The 22344-nt window shown below is 44.7% G+C and overlaps 1 protein-coding gene across 1 annotated transcript; it reads right to left on the bottom strand.

Moving 5' to 3' along the window:
* Window positions 1–911: 911 nt before the first annotated feature.
* Window positions 912–22344, bottom strand: fam184aa (family with sequence similarity 184 member Aa; the record flags this gene model as incomplete). Its single annotated transcript, XM_083684221.1, has 18 exons — window positions 21838–22344; window positions 21557–21718; window positions 21128–21263; window positions 19776–19957; window positions 18310–18495; window positions 16881–17003; window positions 16424–16585; window positions 15819–15940; window positions 15547–15697; window positions 12634–12846; window positions 10429–10582; window positions 10168–10295; window positions 8356–8540; window positions 6304–6450; window positions 5610–5727; window positions 4286–4390; window positions 3285–3472; window positions 912–996 (listed from the first exon to the last, which is right to left on the bottom strand). The coding sequence occupies exons 1-18, from the start codon at window positions 22327–22329 to the stop codon at window positions 912–914; spliced, it is 3039 nt and encodes a 1012-aa protein (XP_083540347.1). The 5' UTR covers window positions 22330–22344.

The raw sequence follows: 22344 nt of genomic DNA, 5'->3' as shown, positions 1-22344 counted from the left end.
GCATTTCTGCCCTGAGGTGTTGAAGCCTGTGACACACACACACACGCACACACACCCACACACACACAAATTTATTGCACTCTTTCTCAATTGTAAATGACAATCATCCTACAGGGACATACCACTGCATCTAGCTGCATCTGTTCCTCCTCCAAAATGAAATCATAACAAATAATACATGTTCAAACATCTCTCACAATCGTTATTTATTGTTTATAACATACAGTACACAGATGTATAATATAAATATAGATATATTGTGCTATTTATTTCAAATCTTGCAAGACATCATATTTGTGTTCATAACAGTTCAGGTCGACCTTGACTGGTTAATCCAGTTGCAAGTAACACTCAAAAACAAGTCAACAACACTGGGGTCTATTTCAAAACCATTTCAGTCAGTTCACAGAAGAAATGTAATTGAAAAGGATTTTAGAATTCTAATTCACTTTTGGAACTGACTGGAATATACAGTTTCGGGCGTAAGAAAGTTACGCTGCACTGCAGTCAATACATTTACTGCTGTACTGTCCAAACAACAATCACATAGTGGATTGTAACTGCACCATCGGGGGAAGATGTATTTCATTACAGGTTCTTTTAGGAAGATTATTTATGAACTGCAGCAAATTCATGAAAAAATGCAACTTTTTTACGCCCGCATCTGTAAATGGAATTGACCACAACCGCACAGCGCCGTCCTCCGACAACGTACTGAGAAAAGACAATACATCTGCACAAATGCAGACATTGCATAATAGGCCATATCAAACATCGTTATAATTGTTTCTTAAACAAACAAAGTAACAAACTGGACAGTTCACAGTGTATGATTGAACAGAAAAGCAAGGTGTGTTATTAATGGTTGGTTGTTTTTTTTTTCACATGCTCTTGGGCTCCGACAGAAGGAGTCAGAAAGTAAAGTATTGGGCGAACAGCTCCTCTTGCTGCTCTGGTTCCTCTTCTTCTACGGCGGAGGCGTCGGTTTCAGGAAGGCTAGACGGGAGGTTGAAATAACAGTTACACACAACGCCGAGACACAAAGCCAGAAGAGAGTATCAGAACCAAAGAGCCAGAAATATACATTACAGAGTGTCCTTAAACAATGCACCGACGACACAATATGTTCGTATTTAGTCTTACATATAGTCTAACAGTGAAAGCGTTTCAAACTCAATTTTGCCACATTTGTGCCCCAGTTAATACACTGGGAGCTAGGACTCCATTTTGATTGCTGAGAAATAATCTGGAGCCATGATCAGTCATTTCACTTCTCCTAAGAAGGCTCCCTTACGCACAAACTAAAATATCAGTGGCTCAGAAGGCCCAACACTTGGTATTAGCCTGAACTGATGTTTTCATGAACCCTAAGGCACAACTTAATTCTGAACACCACAAAGTGTGGATACGAGCTGAGCTCCATCATGGGCTTGGGCTGAAGGAGAGTGTGGCTGTGTGTAGTAAATGTCTGCCAGCCAAACAGCATGCGCACACTGACGCACACATCCATTCCCAATGGAGGGCAGCCTCGTATAAGCAGCTTATGCATATTCAAAGCATGGCGCTGATGCACATTATTATGATAAAAATAAATACCGCCATCCCCATCTCTGGGGTCTACACTAACAATGAGCGTAATTGGGCACCATCATCCGACTCTGTAGAGCTTTACTAATGAGGTTTTGTTATTGCTTGGCCCCTCGAAATCCCACTATAGCCGTTTCATATCAGCAACAGGCTATACAGTAGCTAGCGTTATACGACATGCTCTAGTCTGAGGAATGTCTCATTGGAAGTGTTGGGTGCTCTCTCACCAGCTTCGAAAGCTCTTAATAGAGTAGAATGAACATAAAGTGCAATCAATGTCATTACATGATACCATACAGTCATTATATTACAATTGTAAAAACATCAGATGAGGAATCAGAAGGCATTTATTTGTAAAATGAGAAACAGTTAAAGGTGCAATCTGTAATTCAAACAACAATAAGGCGGGGGTACCCAACACCTTTTTGGTAAACAGCTGAGGGACGGGCCTGGAGAAATGTAACCACTCTCAATTTCATAGACAGAGCTATGGATTGATGGGTTGAAGCTGTACAGTGTTTGTTTACAATTGCATTGTTTACAAACAATGGAGTAAAACAAGCTTATATTTTGGGTTCTGATGGGGTACGACAGTGGAATTGTATTTGTTTATCAGGATCCCATTAGCTGCTGTACTCTACACTGAATCACTGTCAACTCAAAAGGAACGTATCAGTTATATTCTTCAACAATCAACTGCTGTATATAATTCATTTGAAAGTCCAAATTGATCAATTTGATGATTGACAATTACAGATTGCCCCTTTAAAAAGGTACACACTCACGGTCACACCAATAAAAATGATCCATGACAAAGGAGACCACCGTATGTGATTCACAGCACCAAGCAACAGGCAAGTGGAATGATGGGAAATGTCAGTCATTCTGTCACCGCACGCCCCATGTACAGACACTGTGATGTGACGTGGCGGAGCATGCGACCATGGCATTCCAAGACCATTTCAAGAGCGTGTGTGCGTCTACCGGACAAGTATTATGTACAGTGACTTTGTTGGGTGGCAACCGAGGAGGCTTCCAATTATTGCAATTTTCTCATGGGGATTTTCAGTGTGATTTGTGATTTGTGGTGGTTTGTGTAATCAACCGTGGGTCGACAGTTGATAGTAAAACATACCTCTGTGGGATATGCAGGTTGCTCCATGCATAAGGACCGTAATAAGCCTAGCCAGGGTGCCAGCCTGAGACTTTGTTCAAAGCACATTCTTCAAGCTGGCACCCAGATTAGTGTAACCAAGACTGACTGTGTTCACTGACTGGCAACAAGACGCACAAGAAGGAACATGAAAACAAGCAAATCTACAGTTCATTGTGGATTTACAATGCACAGGCACGCACGCACGCACGCATACACATACCCACACACACACACACACACACACACACACACACACACACACACACACACACACACACACACACACACACACACACACACACACACACACACACACACACTCACACACACACACACACACACTGACACTGCTTGCTTGGATGGCTGACTGATACAGGACTCTGGAGACACAATGCCACCAAACCGAAGGCAGACAGATTGTCAAGTGGAGTTTGGCCACGTCTGTTGCCAAGGTGACAGTATGTGTGGTAAGGACAGAGTTGGTGGGTGAAGAGGTGAGAGGCAGGAGGGGACACGAAGGTGGGAGGGGGGGCAGGCTCACCTCCGGGGGGTCTCAAGCTCTGGCTGGGGGGTCGGAGGAAGGCTCGATGGGGGTAGAGGTTTACTACAGCAGGGTATGCCGGTGTGTAGGGGGGAGGGGGGGACAGAGCCGTTCCCTAACCCCTCCTCTTCCACAACATTTAGGTTTGGAGAGCTGACGTAGAGGTTCCCTGATTTGTTACTCTTTAGCTACATCAAAACACAGACAAAAAGGTACGGGGAGTTGCTATTTCAGTCTTTCTTACTTTCTCTTTAGTTAGTATTACAATATCTGACGATAGCAACCAAACTTGAATCTGGGGAGCTACTTGATGCGAAAGCTCTGTTCCAGTCCAGGACTGGACCTGATTCAACTAATGCCCTACCGATCATCATGACCTTGACTGGTTCAAATCAGGCGTTTGAGCAGAGTTGGAACAAAAGCCTGCACAATCAGTAGCTCTCCAGATCCATAGTTGGTGACCGCCGGTGTATGATGTATCTTTAAACTCAACTCTCTTTCATATGTGATTATTATATTGATCAAGAAGACAAAAAGATTGTGCTTGGATTGGATGGTGATAGATGGCTTGGAAAGCAAGGTTTGAATATGATGCCTGAACATGTATAGAAAATATAGACAAGACCAATGATTCACAACCACTCAGACAGACTGTGCACAGTTAACACTGCACAAAAAGCAAAGCTTGGACAAGGGAAAAATTAATTCTGGTCATGCATGTCGAGAAAATCATTCCTTTAGAATGGATGAATTGGCACAAGAGGAGTGCTTTCTCCATAATCCATAGGCATGAGAAACGTAGGTTTTAACAAACTCTAGTGATACCTCTTTTATCTATCAAAACATCTATCAAAGCATTTTTTTTTTTTTCCTATTTTCTTCATTTTTTTTTTACTTATTATTTTTTAGTGAATACAAATGATTCTGTATGTGTCATTCATTTGTATTTAGTGAATACAAATGATTCACGCGTGTCATTGAGCATTCACTGGGCAGCTCACCTTAATGAGAGGATTGATGACGCCAATGTTGGGGCTGGTGTTGAACACCTTGTTGAAGCCTGTCTCTCTGTTAACAAGCTCCAGCTGGTAAAACTTCTTATCATCCTACCAACAACAGAGGGTGGACAGGTCAGGGTAAAGGCATCACATCAGAGTCTAATTCAAAACAGTTTATGAAGCATTAATACATTTTTAACCAGCAATACAAAGTTAAAAATAATAATATTCTATATATATATATATATATATATAAAATACATGTTTAACCAGCAATACACAGTTACAAATAATAATATTATATATACAGTACCAGTCAAAAGTTTGGACACACCTTCTCATTCAATGGTTTTTCTTTATTTTTATTATTTTCTACATTGTAGGTTAATATTGAAGACATCAAAACTATGAAGGAACACATATTGTTTTATATTTTGTTTTTACATATTGTTCAGAATATGTTTTATATTTTAGATTCTTCAAAGTAGCCACCTTTTGCTTTGATGACAGCTTTGCACACTCTTGGCAAGGTGTGTCCAAACTTTTGACTGGTACTGTACATATACTGTATATACATATATATATATATATATATATATATATATATATATATATATATATATATATATAACCACTTATTATGAGGACCTGTAACCAGTAAACAAGCAAACAAGCAAACAAACAAAGATAAATGACATAAATAAACTACAGTAAAAGGTTTGAAATTAATAAAATGTTTCCATTGCACTACATTCAAAGTAACTACACAGTATTCAAAACCGTAGAAAAATATCACTCAAGAACATCCCCCGGTCTCGAGACATCTCACATCTTCGACAGATGCTGAGAGGGCATATTCTACTCTCACTGTGTACTTGATGCGCGGCATTGAGATGCCAAGTGATATTACACACATCAAACAGAACCACAGAGACTCAGACAAATGGATGAATCATAGCATACAATCAAAGAAACTCAGAGCTTCTTCACAGTTTGAGGCTCCCAGTCAGAGTATCAATGACCAGGAATTTGTTCCTGGTCATTGAAAAAAAAAAAAAAAAAAAGCAATGGAGTGGAGCGCTTAGTGGCGTAGCACACGAATGCGCATACCACGTAACCGCAAGGTTCCTGGTTCGATTCCGACCCTCGACACATCTTGCATGTCATCCCTCCTCTCTCTCACCCATCCTTCCTGTCAACCTCTACTGTCTCTATCCCAATAAAGCAGAAAGGCCCTAAAAATCATATACATTTAAAAAAAAAAAAGAGATGGAGCAAGCTGTGAGGTTCTGATGTGTCTTTGGGGTTTCCGTACTTGAACACCCACCACCAGTTTCTTCACGAGGGCCTCCCTCTCCGTCACCATGTCCTTGAGCTCAGCGATGACCTGCAGGTCCTCGGGACGACTGTCCCTGTTCCGAAACTTGTCCTCTGTCCCCTCCAACCTGGATCAGGGTGACACCAATCACAATCACTAGTTGCTTTGTTGCCATGCTGGGAAGGGCAAAAGCAGAGTGCTCTCAAATGTGCTTCAACCAAACACTTGCTTATCACTTCTGACAACGTAACGTTCTTTCTAGCATGGCCATCTAGTGACTGGAAACCATGGTTTTAATTGAAAAGCTCAGATAATCATAGCCCAGATAAGACCTTCAAGCAGCAATTCAAATTACTTAGTCGGCCCACATCATCAAAGAACCGTATCAAAATAAATGTTTTCAGAGAGATCTAACATAATTGCGCCTTTCCTGCAGTACCTTGGAAGGCGTCTAGATGGCGCTCATATTCAAGGGGCTCTAAAATAGGTCACCACAGATGGCATTAACCATGCAAGCAGAACAAAGGAGGAGAATCGTACATATGTCTGGCTTTATCACCATTTCAATACACAGTACAACATTTAAACACATCAAAGCATATGATACTAAATAAACATTGAATACCAGATTCCTGGCTTTGATCACACACACACACACACACACACACACACACACAAACACACACACACACAGTGCCCCTACAGTATCTGGAGGGCGGAGATCTTGTCCTTCAGCAGCTCCTGGGCCTTGTTGAAGTCTGAGAGCATGATGTGGGTTTCTCTGTGGTGAGCAACACTCAACTCCCCCAGCTCTCTCTCATGTCTCTTCGTCAGGTCCTGTTCATGAGCCCTGCTCACAGAGAGAGAGAGAGAGAGAGAGAGAAAGAGAGAGAAAGAGAGAGAGAAAGAGAGAGAGAGAGAGAGAGAGAGAGAGAAAGAGAGAGAGAGAGAGAGAGAGAGAGAGAGCGAGAGAGAGACACACGCACACACACACGCAGGTTACAACCCGGGTTTAGCCTTTATGTCTATCCCATTCAAAAGCCATTTCTTTGTCAGTCTGTCAAATTAAATGCCATTTCACTTGAGATTGCACGCATAACAACCTATTGTTTGGAAAAATCTGAACCTCACACACACACACACACACACACACACACACACACACACACACACACACACACACACACACACACACACACACACACACACACACACACACACACACACACACACACCTCAAGAGGAACAATGGCCTTTCTAAATTGAGAAAAGCATCATCATAGAACACCTTGCCCTGAGTTGACAGGATTTTGAATGGTATTGGTCCCAACGGCTGGCGAGAGCCAAGCCCACAGAGCATTAGCATGAGCTTCAGTAGATTAGACAATCACTAATGAATAATGAATACGGTCGCTCAAAAACAACAACATTCATTTGCAGTAATCAGTCAGTTTTGCTTTTCCTCCTCTGTTGTCGTGATCCCAATGAGCAGCACTGACAGTTCCTCTCCACGTTTGACCTCTCTCTCTCTCTCTCTCTCTCTCTCTCCCCCTCTCTCTCCCCCTCTCTCTCTCTCTCTCTCTCTCTCCCTCTCTCTCTCTGTCTCTCTCTCTCTCTCTCTCTCTCTCCCTCTCTCTCTCTCTCTCTCTCTGTCTCTCTCTCTCTCTCTCTCTGTCTCTCTCTCTCTCTCTCTGTCTCTCTCTCTCTCTCTCTCTGTGTATCTAGTCATCAAACATCAAATACATCTGCATGCAACGCCTGCAACGTCTCCAATGCCTAACCACCGTACTGTCTCATTTGTCTGTTGATGCTGTTGATCAAACAGATGGATATCTTAGCCTCCTCAAAAAGAACATTTCCGCTGTCCTGGGATCCGCTGTCCTTTATTTATATCTTAAGAGTCTTACGTAGGACACAGTACAATTGCGTCTGAGTCATTCAGCATCCAACGCTGTCCCAGACGGCGCTCTCTAGTCATCTTCAGATGCATATGAGCAGCGTCTCCGTTCATATTAACCTGTTTTAGCCTTTTCTAATCCGACAAACAGCCCAAAACTATGGTGACGAGAATAGCGGCTGCCCGAAATCTCCTCACACATCATTTATTGATGGTGTATTTTTGAAATATTAATACAGGCGCCAGATGAAATGTTGATGGCTTCCCCTTCAGCTCTCAGTGTATGCGACGCTGTCCTTGGCTTTATCTGGAATGCGACTGGATTTAAAAAGAGAAACAAAGGGTTCCCTAAGACTATCTTTGTCTCGGCTGCTTTTTTACAATGTTCATGTAAGGCTTGAAATCTCAAGAGGCAACGTGGCTAACATAAATTGTATAAAACGAGGGAAAATCCTGCCATGTGTCGTGTTTTAGGAACTGTGAACAGCTTGAAGAGGAGCTCTATGGGCCTCATTAGAACCCAATTCTAGGTACTGCTGTCAACACAAACTTCCCAAGAGCATGAGTACAAAGTGTAGTCTAATTAAACCTAAGGCCTACCTGGTAGACATTTAACTACAACCAAAATGTTATTGAGGTTTGATACTCCAAAGGTACATCCAAGTAAAGACACATGCATTTGAAAAGAGTCATGCATTTCAAACATGGCCATGTGTCATGTGGACAAAGCAGAGCATTCTATTTAGAGAGAGTTCTGAGATGCAGTATTCTATTCTATTATTTTCTATTCTATTCTATTGTTTTCTATTCTGTTCCACCTTGTTCTTCTGTACAAGATGGCGGACCACATTCCTGTACCTGATCTGCTGGTTGGCCTCGCTGCGGACCCGGAGCACCTCCTTGCCCTTGAGCTCCAGCTCCCTGGTGAGGGTGCTGATGGTCTCATTAAGGGAGTGGATCTCGTGGTCCAGGTCAGTGATGCGGTTGGTCCGACAGAACACCTCCTGCTGCAGGTCTGAGATACGCCCCAGAAGGTCCTGTTCCTGGACACACGCACGCACACACGCACGCACGCGCACACACACACATATACACACACACACACACACACACACACACACACACACACACACACACACACACACACACACACACACACACACACAGAGTTACAATACTGTAGCAATTCTGTAACTGGAGAGTATACAACAACCACAACCAAGTCAGAAAAGCAAATCAGAGGTCGCAAAATAACTTTTTCAAAGTATTTTTTCCAATTGAAATTTCAAATATTCGTCTCCAATCATTCAACACATGACGTTTTAGCTCACTGTGTGTTCAAATGTAAAGGTATGCAATGAGTGTAATTCATTTGATTTGGAAGATATCCGCAGTATCTGCTTACCAAGACCAGTGGTAGATTTGCAGCTATCCCTGAGGCTTACATTTTTAACTAGGTCACAAAAAAAGGCGTTTTTGCTTTATTAACTGAAGTCAGTTGTAGTTTTGAGAGAGAAAGACAAAAAAAGAGTGGTTGGGATAGCAAAATTAGGAGAGTGCTGTCCAATGTTGTCTCAATGCCGTACAATACAAGTACTTGGAAACAATACACACAATTCTGCCAAAACCTTTGTTTTCGTGAAGTTATTCAACATCATCTGCCCCAAATTTCCAAACATAAACCATATCTATTTGAAGAATAATGACTTTGATGAGAAAAAGGGTATTTTTGGTCCAGTGAAGTCTGTCCCACTTCTCATCCTATCCCACTGCGTTAGTTATGCCTTGAGACATCTTTGTGCCATGTTGAGGAAAAGTGTACAGAGAGTTTGGTGACAACACCAGTTGCATACAGTGGCATACAGTCAGCTACAGCTCCTCAATACATCATCAACACACCCAACATCGCCCTATTGGTCCTCCTCATACAACAGCCTTTTTTTGCCCATATTTAGTATTTAGTATTTAATGCTATAATTTGCACTGTCCTATAATTGCACTGTCTGCCTTACCTTTTTGCACCTCACCTAACTGCAAAGACGTTTACAACTGCACCTCGCCTGTCCACAATCCTGCTTATGTTGTATGTTGTATGTGTATGTTATGTGTGATGTCTATATGTCTGTAAGCTACTTGGAACCTGAATTTCCCCTAGGGATAAATAAAGTTTCTATCTATCTATCTAAATGGAGCAGAAGGTTCCCAAGATATTTTCCTCCCCTGAATGGTGATAGTTATTGGAGGAAGGGCAACCTAACACTAGGGTTAGGGCTAGGGTTAGGGTTAGGGTTAAGAAATGTTTCCTTCAGTGCGTTCCCTTCCCTTCACTTGAGCGGGGAATCCCTGAAAGTGAGGCCATCCCCCTCCAAATACCCCCTTCACCAAGTCAACAAGAAACATCCCTTTGGCACGAAGCGTATCCCACAATTCATTGCAATTCATTCATCATGGCCGAACAGCCGTTAGTCGCTGTTTCATACCTGTCTTTTGACGTGCCCAGTCAGGTATGAAACAATCTGTTTTAAAACGTCACCGGAGGGCTCACTCAGTAGGAGGGAGTAACGGAAGAGGGGGTGTAGAAATTTGGAATGGAAAGAACCCTAGATCTGAAGTCGTCCCTCCTCAAGAACCAACAAATACTCACACTCAAGTGCCCGTGTCAGCGCTCACCTGTTCCAGGCTCTGCTCTAGAGCGTGCTCCAGCTCCAGCTTGGCGGCAGTGTTTTCCTTCAGGTGGATCTGCCGGAGATGCTCTATGGCAGTAGCATGGAGGTGGTTCAGCTCAGAGCGCAGGGAGGCTGTAGGGGAGAGAGCACGGGCACAATATGGCTCACTGATTCTACTTAATGACAGAAAAACTGAAATTCAAAACGAAAGTTAAATGAAAGCCTGATCACGGGTTTAAGCGTGACAGTGTGTTAAGGCTCCTACCGAGCATGGCTTTGCCCTCGTCCTCCAGCTCGAAGCGCAGGGTCTGGAGCTCCTGCTCGGACTGCTGTCTCAGGATGTCCAGGGTGCGTCTGTGGGCCTCCTTCAGAGCCAGCACCTCCTCTCTCTGCTCCTGCTTCAGGCGGTCCTCCAGAGCCTGGGCGCGCACACACACACACACTTAGGTCAGGAGGGGTATATAACTGGACATGCACACACACACACATGTGCACACACACACTTATCCAGTCTGAACATATAAATGACTACTTAGCCCTGAAAACCAACACTGACACACAACAAGGCCTCCATAGTATGTCGCCCCTGGCAGACCCCAGCTGCCCTCAGAAGGGCACACAGGTGTGACAGAGCCTGACATTACTGTTAGATGAGCTGATGGCAATACAGAAAACTACCCATAGGGAAAACAACAAACCACATGCTTCAATCACACGCATTCAGGCACATGGATGCTTATGTAGGGCACCCCTGCTTCACTTGAACAGGATAACCATGGCCACCAAGGAATTTAAACTTACCCACACAGGGGTGTCAAAAACAACCCCAACCTCCTGCCATTTTAAGAGTGACTTTAAAAGACGAACGTAACACAATGCACCGTGAAAAACACATACTCTTAGTTTTCGAGAGAAAAAAAATAATTTTTTAACGATAAGAGGCAGCTGCATATGTATTGTTTATTTATTTATCGGTGGGTAATCCTACGGATGTTAAAGTAGCTTAGGAGGTATCGTTCAAGGCTGCAGCCCCTCAGTGAGGAGGAATAAAGAAAAGCCAGTTAGCCTCCGTACATTGCTTATTCTACATCAAAGGCTTTCTCCAAGGCACAATTTAATTTACCGAGGTGCTCCTCCACAGCAACATGGACCTGCTCTCTATGCCACCGTAACAGACACTGGCCTCCAGAGAGAGAGAGGTGCCGGCAGATAAACTACGACTGTAGTCAAATAATACATATGAGATAATAATCGTTGAAGGCCAGTAGGCGACTGTCATCCAATTATGAGTCTACGGCAATTACCCAAGATTAGGAGGTAAAACTAAATCAACATGCTCCCTGTGCTATGAGAGGGTGTGTTTGAATTAATATGCAGATGAGTTTCCTTTCATTTCACGCTGTAAACATTGCTTTATTGAGTGCATCAATCCAGATGAGTGTTACCAAGGCTCAAGGAAAATCTTGTTTTTGACCCCAGGGACAATTCTGTACCTATTACAGAGTACAGCCACAAGTGCAATGGTTTACAATCCAGCAGTGGTTTCAAATGGTGTTTTACCAAGACATGAACCGGTCTGGTGGTCACAATCCAGCAGCGGTTTCAGATGGTGTTTTACCAAGACATGAACCGGTCTGGTGGTCACAATCCAGCAGTGGTTTCAGATGGTGTTTTACCAAGACATGAACCGGTCTGGTGGTCACAATCCAGCAGTGGTTTCAGATGGTGTTTTACCAAGACATGAACCGGTCTGGTGGTCACAATCCAGCAGTGGTTTCAGATGGTGTTTTACCAAGACATGAACCGGTCTGGTGGTCACAATCCAGCAGTGGTTTCAGATGGTGTTTTACCAAGACATGAACCGGTCTGGTGGTCACAATCCAGCAGTGGTTTCAGATGGTGTTTTACCAAGACATGTCTGGTGGCACAGCAGTACTGTAGTGTTTGACTGGACTCCCTGCCGTGTGGTTTGGTGACTCGGGTTAGAGATCAGACGAGGCATCCAGATGGTGACAGTGATACCACAGGGATTGGAATGAGTCGAACTGGGCGATAAAACCATCAAATTACTTTTTGACATGATAACAATTGCAACAATGGCTGTTATCGCGATAAAGTTAATTTTCCATTCTGTGAAATCTGATAAAGAGCCAACGAAAACAGGCAGGATGCATGAAAAGACAGTGAGAAAGAAGAAAGAGCTGGGGGGGTGGGGGGTGACAAAAAATCCAGAGGGGATATAGAGATATGAGGTATGTCTGTTTGTGTGTGTGTGTGTATGTGTGTGTGTGTGTGTGTGTGTGTGTGTGTGTGTGTGTGTGTGTGTATGTGTGTGTGTGTGTGTGTGTGTGTGTGTGTGTGTGTGTGTGTGTGTGTGTGTGTGTGTGTGTGTATGTGTGTGTGTGTGTGTGTGTGAGAGAGAGAGAGAAAACGCATGTGTGCGCATCCGGGTATGGTTCCAGTGGCCTACCCTGATCTGGTGCTGACGAGCCTCCTCCATGGTGCCCAGGGCACAGTGTTGGGCCTCCTGCAGCCGGTGCTCCCGTCTCTGGTGCTCGTGCTGTAGGTTGTGGAGCTGCTGGCTCAGGTGCTCGCGCTCCTGGCTGAACTGGGCTTGGAGCTGCTGCAGGGCAGCCTGGGACTGGGACAGCTGCAGCTCCAGGCTTTGCTTCAGCAAAGAGATCTGGGGAGGGAGGGAGGGAGGGAGTGAGAGGGAGTGAGAGAGGGAGGGAAGGGGGAGGGAGGGAGGTATATCACGATAATGTGGACCGCACACAGATTTTTGGGATTTTTAAAAACATTTATGCAGCAAAGTGGTTGGGATAGCATCCAGACCAAGTGACGGTTGTCTCTGTTTTTATTAACCATTGCCCATGTATTATCACTAAGAGTGGAGGAGGTCAAGTAGAGGGAAGGGTTGAGGTTCAGAATCTCTTGGCTGTATGAACAGCCATTATATGATCCTACTTAATGTAACTTAATTCACATACATTTTCAATTACTGACCGTCGACTGTGGTCAACAAAAACATAAAAGGGACTGAAACGTGAACCTTTGCCTCATACCACAGCAACACTGCACTTCAGAGCCTCATAAACCATATATCAGCTCCGGCAGGATATTAAGTGTCGTAGGTGGCATTGAAGAGGCTGTTCTGTACATGGAATATCAACTCATGGTGTTCTGCAGCAGTCTAATCTCCCTGTGCTGTGCAGTTATATAAAAAAAGATAACAGCTGTAGGAGTCTCACCATAATGGCCAGCGGTAGGCAAGCACACAGCGCCTATCTACTGAACTCAATTCCCCCCCATCACATAAAATCAGCTCTGGACGTGATTAGGAAAGAAATGAACTGAAGCATTTCGGTGGTACGGTGGTACTGGGAGCTAGAATAAAAACACAAATATGAAGCAGAGGACGTCCCCAGTGTGCACCCAGTGAAAGCCTGAAAATAGGAACAGTGAAGACAACACAAACAAATAAACTGTGTAACCATGACGAATTGATCAATCACCCTTGTTAAGCTGCTGCAGTCGACCAAAAGGTCAAATGTGTGGTAAACACTAATGGGAAAGTCTACTGCTGCAGCAGACGAGATGAAAATTAAAGGTATTATGAGAAAACTAAAAATAATAAAAAGACTCATCCACCATAAGTATTATAATCACAATACCTATGACTGTTTTTGGAAGAAATAAGAGGAACACAAAGAGGCATACAGTGGGCCCCGATTTGCTTCTGCCAAAGAGCGTTGTGCAGTTGTAGTGGGCATGGCTGCTGAATTGGTAATTTCATTCCGCAAAGTTTCAATTATCATCGGGCAGGTCTATGACAATGAGCAGATGGGGATAATTGAATACGTATTGTCTTCACCAATCAGGACTTCACTGCGAATGTCGGAATGGATAATCATACATTTTTTGGACAAATACAATTATTGTAGGTCTTCTTAGGGTCACTGGCAACAGTGGCTAATATTCAACGTAAAAGGAAATACATTGTGGAATCATTGGAGGGCATTGTTTGAATCTGTTAAGACAGCGATGCACACATTTCCAATGATCAGTGGTTCAGTGGGGCTGATGCAGTGTGAGGGGTGGATTTACATAAGCCTATGGTATGCTAGTTTACATTACGCTCCAAACATTACCGCGGATTGAACCCTAACCCTAACTTTCAGGATGATTCAACCATCTTTTTAGTTTGTGTGTAAAGGCTCTCCAAGCGTATTTTCTATGAAGTAGGTAGGCTATGCATATTTTCCTATAATCTACAGTATACAATGTTTCATAAAATATATTTTTTTCTTTTTTTTTAATATGTTTTTTAGGGCATTTCTGTGGTAGGCACCAGAATATGATGCCAGCAACCTTCTAGTTACTGGCTCACATCCAGCTCCTCCTGGAGCGGGGATCAAACCAGCCACCTTCCGATTGCTGGTCAGCCTTTCTAACCCCCAGGCTACCTGCCGCCCCCCAGGCTACCTGCCGCCCCCCAGGCTACCTGCCGCCCCCCAGGCTACCTGCCACCCCTATAGCTTGGCGCTATAGGGGAGAAATCACATGGATGGGGGGTAAATATCGTTGAGGAAAATCCAATTAAAAAACAGAACCTGCAAAATGTTTTTTTTTTGTTTTGTTTTGCAGGCTAGGGAAAATCCAACAAAAAAATAACAGAATTTCAGATAAACCCTCTTTGATGTCACACTTAACAAATTGGAAACAGGGGTTATGAACCAAGTGCTTTCCTGGACTGAAATTTAATCACATTTCATTGGTTTAATCATATCACTTTCACAGACATTGCCATTAAAGATGATATATAGAGAGAAAGACCAGCAATTAAAGAGATCCAGTGTAAGCGACTTCAGAAATCCCCCTTGTGTGAGGTTAAGTTGTATATCTCTGTTAGGCTGCACTGTCTTTGTTCCTGAGTGATTTGATTGACAGGTGAGCACAGTGCAGCAGACAGGATGATGCAGTAAGTGTGGGACTGGGACAGACACACAGGGATTGGAGATTGAAGGGTGAGAAAAAAGACATGGGGACAGACACAGTCATAGAGCATTGACATACTTACACAGTCACAGTGTGTGTGTGTGTGTGTGTGTGTGCGTGTGTGTGCGTGATTGTGCAATCATAACAATCTAAAACACCATAAATGTCTCAAATGGAACAATGCATACAATATGGATTTGTGTCGTTTATTTGAGTTGAGTTAAGTGTCAGGCAATCCATGTGATGTGAAGACCTGTGGATTTGTGCTGCACCTGATCTGACCTCAAACCAATGAACAAGTGGTCAGTGAGAGTGTGTGACTGTATGCATGATTTAATGTATGTGGAGGTGTTTGATACAGGATGAGTATGCTAGGCCAGGTTACCTGTTCCAGCAGGTCCTCTACTTTCCTCTGCCAGCCCTCCTTGGCCGCCATCATCTCCAGCTCCTTCTGCTGAGACAGCTGGGTGAGAGAGGCCTGTCTGTCAGCCTCGTACTCTTCCGCCAATTCCTCCCTCAGGAGCCTCAACTCCTCCCTGCAGGGGAGATGAAGACAGAGACATGAGGTGATGTCTTGAAGCCTGTGAAGGAGACTCTGTCAGACACCATCTCAGCGTTTTCTGAGAGAGGCCAGATGGCAGGTGACGTGACAACTACCTCAGAGCATCTGTCCATTTCTGGTCCAGGTCTTCGGCCATCTTGTCCATCTTCTGCTTCTCCTCGGTCCTTATTGACATTACCCTGGCATCATGCTGCTGCTTCTGGGTCTCTATCTCCTCCTGGATATGTGGACAAGCCGGAGATAAGTCAGGGAAGCTGAGGTTGACAGGTCAGTATAGCAGTTATCAGTGAGAAGAAAAAGATGAAATCTGGGAAGGGAAAGGCAATATGAACAGCTCCAGTGCACATTTAGGTTGTCAGTGAGGAAGAGATTCAGTTCCGATTAACATCAACACCAAAGAAAAAAACGTAGGCTATTACTCACACTACTTTTATTAGAAGTCAAAACTATTTTTGTGACATCCATTAGAAGATAGAGATAACCTATAAAGGTATATTCAAGTTAACAGCATGTATCTCTGCATTGTTGTACAATTAAAATAGCATCCAGAAAGTCTTCCCTGGTGACTAGGATGAAGTTACCCCCGGACGCTGATTAAAGGACAGTGTTAGGGAAGGGGGGGTGGGGTGGAGTGGGGTGGGGTTGAGGGGTTAAACTGATCATCGATCTGTATCTGGGAAATTTACCCAGGCCGCCTTACCTGAAGGTCTGTGAGCAGGTTGCTGGTCTCCCTAACCCTGGCTCTGGTGGCGTCCAGCTCAATGCGCAGTTTCTCCTGCGTCTCCTTCAGGCTGGAGATCTGATTGTGGGCGGAGCTCAGGTTCTGCTCCCCCTCCCTCACTATCTCCTGCTGATGAGACACCTACAGGGGACAGGATACGAGATCAGGGCACTTCCTGCAACTCAAAGACCAATCAGGTAGGAGTAATAGTTCAGGAGGAGCCAAAGACTCACACCCAAAGAAGTTAACACACTGTGGTGAGTGACAGATGGTTAAATCTGTCAGTAAATATTTCAGAGTATGCAACACCATGTAATTCCATTGGTGTTGGCTTTATCTTATTGTTTACATTTGAAAGGGATCTAATTTCACACCGATCAATTAAATGCAAATACCCTGTTGGTGATTTGTGAAAGAAAGTTGCCAATTAACGTACCTCCTGATTGACAATATTGAGCTTGGCAGAAAGCTCCTCCTTCAGGTTATCCAGTTGCTGTTGAAGGCGGTTCCTCTGCTCCTCCAATGAGAGTCGCTTAATCTCAAACTCCTGTCCCATTTTCTATAGAGGCAGATACAAATGCTCAAAGTTGCCCTTAACTGCGGTCAGACTCCCCTATCACCAATCCTAACCTCCACCTGGAAGATGAAACATATCTGAGCCTGTATCAGTGGTTATATAGTGGGCAACTTCTATCTCCCGACAAGCCCAGGTGTATTTGAGCTATGAAGTCAACCCATACTAAACACACCTCAGAGATTATCAAGACAAAAACACTGTTCAGATCATATCATCAAGGGGAACTTAATAATTGGGGGTTCTTTAACGCTGTCAAAATGGATTCTCATGAATGTACAGATACAGTTATACTAACTAACTACACCACGAGCAATTCATACAATTCATCTCCTTATCTTTGCTTTTTTAAAATTCAACAATAAGAGAGATTATGTTTGAGATAGCAATGTTACTTTGAGATTCATATCATCGCTCTAGAAGCATTCTGTCTTTGTACCGAGCTTCTTTCCAGTCATGCACCCTGACTGCTGTTTGAAGTAGAACTTTAATTGCCCGATCGTCATTGACATTTCACTGCTCAACTTGGGAGAGGGGGACAGAGCTTTAGTGAACAATGTAGATGTGATTGTCGGCTTACATAACCCAGAGGGGCCTGGTGCCTAGTCATTTTTATCTTTATCTGCAAGTCTGCTCTTATGAAGAGAGAAAATAAATCCTGAATGAGGGGTATTTATGTGAGCAGTGGGTTGAATAAAGGCTTGACCTAATTAAATCTGTGGATTCATGCAAGATGGTTGTTAATTTCCGAGATACATATATTTTCCTTAAGCATATGGTAAATTGCTCTCGATTAGTAATTTAATTGAGGGCTAGTGTGCGACCATTAACAGTAACTGTGATGAGCACTAAGGATCCGGTTGTATGTAATATGACAGAATATCATGGATAGCTATGTGAATAGGATGAAATGATAATAGGACCACAAACCTTACAAAGGCGACTTTAACCCCTACACACGTGACAATGTAAATGCTAAGACTAAGCCATAGGCACTGAGTGAACGGGAGTGAAAAATGTAATCCTTACAGCACGGTTTAACACAGCACAAAATAAGAGGATAGTGTAAATAGATCACTATGTAATATGTGACACAGTCAAGGCACATATAATATATACGCAATTTAGCTGACGCTTTTATCAAAAGCAACTTACATTGCAGTGAGTGCATACATTTTCCGGTATATATGGTCCCAGCGGGAATCGAACCCACAACCTAATCGTTGCTAGTGCAAAGCTCTACCAACTGAGCCACAGAGGACCGCATGTCCTGTATGTGTACGACACTCACAGCCATCAGTAGGTTTTTTTCCCTCTCTGCGGCACTCTGTGCATCCTCCTGCATGGCCATGTGCTTCTCAGACAGCTCCTCCAGCGCCCGAGCCTGGGCCTCTTTAAAACGCAGCGCCTCCTCCTCGTATTTGGCCCTCAGACGCCCCAGCTCCTTTTCGTAGCCCTGCCTCTCCTCTCGCAGGGACTGAGAGAGGAGGAAGAGAGAGAGAAAGAGACCAGATTGATTTTAGCCCCCGGAGACCCTGCCAGAGCTGTAGATATCAATAAGAAATGCAAATGTGGTGACTGTTATGAAATGAACTACAGCTGAATCCTGATTAATAAATGGCCTCTCCCTGAACAGCAGATGTGCGTCTTTCAGCAGCTGCTTCTACGGAGTGTTACTAATGGGACTTCAAATGAAATCCCAAGTTCATGGGGTAATGGGACAACGGAAAAAGGCAGCACTCCAAAATATATTCAAAAAAAAAAGGACAGCAAGACGTCCTTTTGGGACCTACTAATCGGACCTGTGTGCCAATTCTGCAATGCACAAGAACGGACAATGCAGTGTATTCAACCAACAAATAACAGTGGGGACATTGGCCAGTTGATATTTGTAATACATATAGAATAGAATATAGCTCTCAGAAAGCTGAAATATGAGTATGGACATAAGGCGAGGGACTGCCAGGGATTTTTGCCTTCCAATTAATGCCAGCTTGGCTTCCCTGTCCTTTGGCTTTGACCACTAGCTGGATGGTCAGATGGTCAGTTCTGCTGTCCCAACAACACTTCTGACGCTACTGTCACAGGAAGGGCGTAAACAAACAAGTAAAAAAAAACTGCCCGAGGACAAGACAAATCACAGATCTGAGGAAAAACATGCTGTTGGAACAGATGCCTACTGGCACATGGGCTCAGCCTCTATCCTTACTCTTTCCCAGTGCTTGAATCTAGCGTAAAACAATGAGAAACGTCACTGTACCTGGCCCAGTATCAACAACACCTTGAACAACCGCACTGTTCTGTTCCAGGAACAGGACCAGAGTAAAGGAATAACCCAGATAAGCTAAAGTTGTGCCATCTATCAACACTGGCTCTGATGCAAGCCTCAGGCTAAGAAGCCTCAGGCTACAAATGTCACACAGTACCAGTGTTAACGATTCTGTCTGTCATACGTTAGCCCTGTGCATGCGTTCTCACTTGGAAGCTTCAACTGCCTTCCCGGTGTTAGAATCAAGTGAAACACCACTGTTTGCAGAATTCCGAATGCACTATTAGTTCCAAAGCACCTCCACAACAGCACAACATCACTTGCATCTAGAAAGATCAAATAGATCAACATGGATATTGTTTCAATTTGCCATCTTGATTTGCTGGATGGACTTTTTCCTACATTGCTCAAACCATTTCAGATCAGACTACGCGTTGTTTTGGACTTCATCATGAGAGAGGGTTGACAGTGTCTCTGTGTTTTGGTACCTGCTCCAGGGAGAGGACCTGCTGTTTGTGCTGCTCATCTGTAGCCTGGCTCTGGTTGAGCAGACACTCCCTCTCCTCCTCAAGCCTCAGGATCTTCTCCCTCAGACGGCTCTGCTCTGAGTCCAGGTCCCGGATGGTGGCCTCGTGGCTCACCTGGGCGGCCTGTAGAGAGCCGATCTGACCTTGGGGAGGCAAGCAGGGCACGGAGAGGACGTTAACACCCTCTTGTTTGGAGGTGAATAAATGTTGGAGGGGAAAATACTGTTCAATGGTTAAAACCAACATGTTTTGGGATATAGTCTTAATGAGTGTGCTTACAGACAAATGAGGAAGACCAAGTAGACACAGGCAAGCAGGCGGGCGTTGAGGGAGTGACGGGGGGGCGGGGGGGGGGGGGGTTGAAACAGGCAGCGTTTTCATATCAGGCACTCAAACATCTGCTATGTGAGGAAATTTGGAAGCGAGACGAACATTCAGTCAGCCAGCATCCGTACAGTATGTGCATTACTGTACTGGCCCTATAAAATGCCAAGTTAACTTCAAAGTGAGCTGTTTTTTTCTATGAGGTCTTACTGCTTTTTTTGCATGAATTATGCATAGCGCTGTGAAGTGAAATACAATAAGGTAGCACTTAGAACTTCCACAGAGGGTATAAAACTAGAGGTTACGGTACAGGCCACGCTTGCAGGCATATAGCCCGGCTTACCGCCCGTCCTATATATATGTGTGCTCATTTTATCCAGTGAACCACTCTTCACAAGCTCAGCATGAGAGGGGCAACAAGTGGAGGGGTCTCCCTCATCTCCTTCAGAGAACCTGGGTTACACTCATAACCTCTAGTTCTCCTTCAGTCGACTTGGTTCGACCCCTGGGCGAAACCTCGGAAACCTTCTGTGTGTCTGCCAAACGCGATGTGGAAATACCCATCTTTGAGGGTGACAGTTGTGAACCAATGTTTAGGCGAGTGGCTCCCAACAGGGTATTGCGGCTGTTGAGGTGTTGCAGGTCCAGTATGGGGCGCGCACCCCCCATGTCTTTGAAAACACAAGTAACGGCTGTAGAACCCCATCTGGGATTCTTCCTCGGGAACCACTTGGATCGCGCTCTTGGCCAACAGAGAGGAGATTTCCACTATGAGGATTTGGGTCGGTTTCCTGTGTGCTACTGATTGCACCACCCCCGCAAAGGCAGGGGGTGGACCCACAAGCTGCAGTTGGTGGATCCAGGGGGCTGCAGTGGGGGCGCAGGTCACTCGTATGCCCGTTGGGGTTGAGGTACATCAAACATACAGTATTTGAGTCTTGGCCCAACACCATTGACAAATGAAAACCAGAGAAGGATTAGTATCTCACTGGCTTTGTGGAGGATCTCTGTGGCCTGCTGCTGTACTCGATCCCTGCTTCCCTCCAGCTCGTACTCAGTGTCCTTCAGCTGCATCACCCAGATCTCTCCATCCTGGATGGCCTCCTCCAGCTGCTTGTGAAGGTTCTGACACACACATTGAGGAAACGAAGTGAGTAGTAGAATGTAGAATAATTCCAATGTACAATTCCAAGTTCCAATACCAATGTAGAATAAAGAGATCTGAAGGCAAGAATCCACATAGGGTGAAAGAATGAGCACATCAGACACATTAATACATTCAGAAAGACACACACACACACACACACACACACACACACACACACACATACACATACACACACACACACATACACATACACATACACACACACACACACACACACACACACACACACACACACACCTTTCCACTGTACCTTAATAGTGCCCTCTGCATTGGTGAGTGAGGTATGCAGCCTGTTGGTCTTGTCCCTGCTCTCTCTGGCATCCTCCTGTGCCCTCTGCAGCTCACAACGCAACTTTCCCAGCACCCTTTGCAGAGCTGCCTCCTGTGCCTGGAACTCCTTCCTCAGCTCCACCTCAATTCAAACCAAATTCAATTCAAACCAATTTAATTTAATTTATTCCAATTCAAATTCAATTCAATGGGCTGAGAAGTCTGCTGGATGTTGCCACACTGCTAGACTGATGGGATTACCTCTGTCCTCTTCCAGGCCAGCAGGTTCTCGGCTGTTATCTGCTGTGTGCGTCTCATGGCCTCCAGTTCACGCTCGTAGTACCCCTGGGCCTTGGTCAGCTTGGACTCGTATTCCTCCACCACACGCACCTTGTCCTTGGTCAGCTCCTCCACCCGCTCCATCAGAGCCTCCACCTCCGCCCTGTGCAGCTCGGCCAGCTTCTCCTGGTCCACGGTGGAGTTGGCGCTCTGGTTCTGCTGGCTGTGCAGCAGCTCCTGGATCTCATGGCGGTGGTTGGCCCGCAGCTCCTCGATGGTCCGCCGCTTGTCCTGCTCGAACTGGGCCTGCGCCTGGCCGAAGGAGCGCAGCTTCTCCTCAAAGTCCCGCCGCATCTCCTCCACCTCGCGCGACATGGAGACCACACGCTGCGTGTGCTGGGCCTCGGTGCACAGCTGGGAGTCCTCCATGCGCTGGCGGTACATCTCAAACTCGGCCAGGGCCTGCCGCTTCATGTGCTCATGCAGCTC

Source organism: Argentina silus, assembly GCF_951799395.1.
Source record: "Argentina silus genome assembly, chromosome: 14".
Classification (NCBI taxonomy): Eukaryota; Metazoa; Chordata; class Actinopteri; order Argentiniformes; family Argentinidae; genus Argentina; species Argentina silus.
Note: the sequence above shows the minus strand (reverse complement) of the source record. Positions and strands in the feature narration are given on the sequence as shown.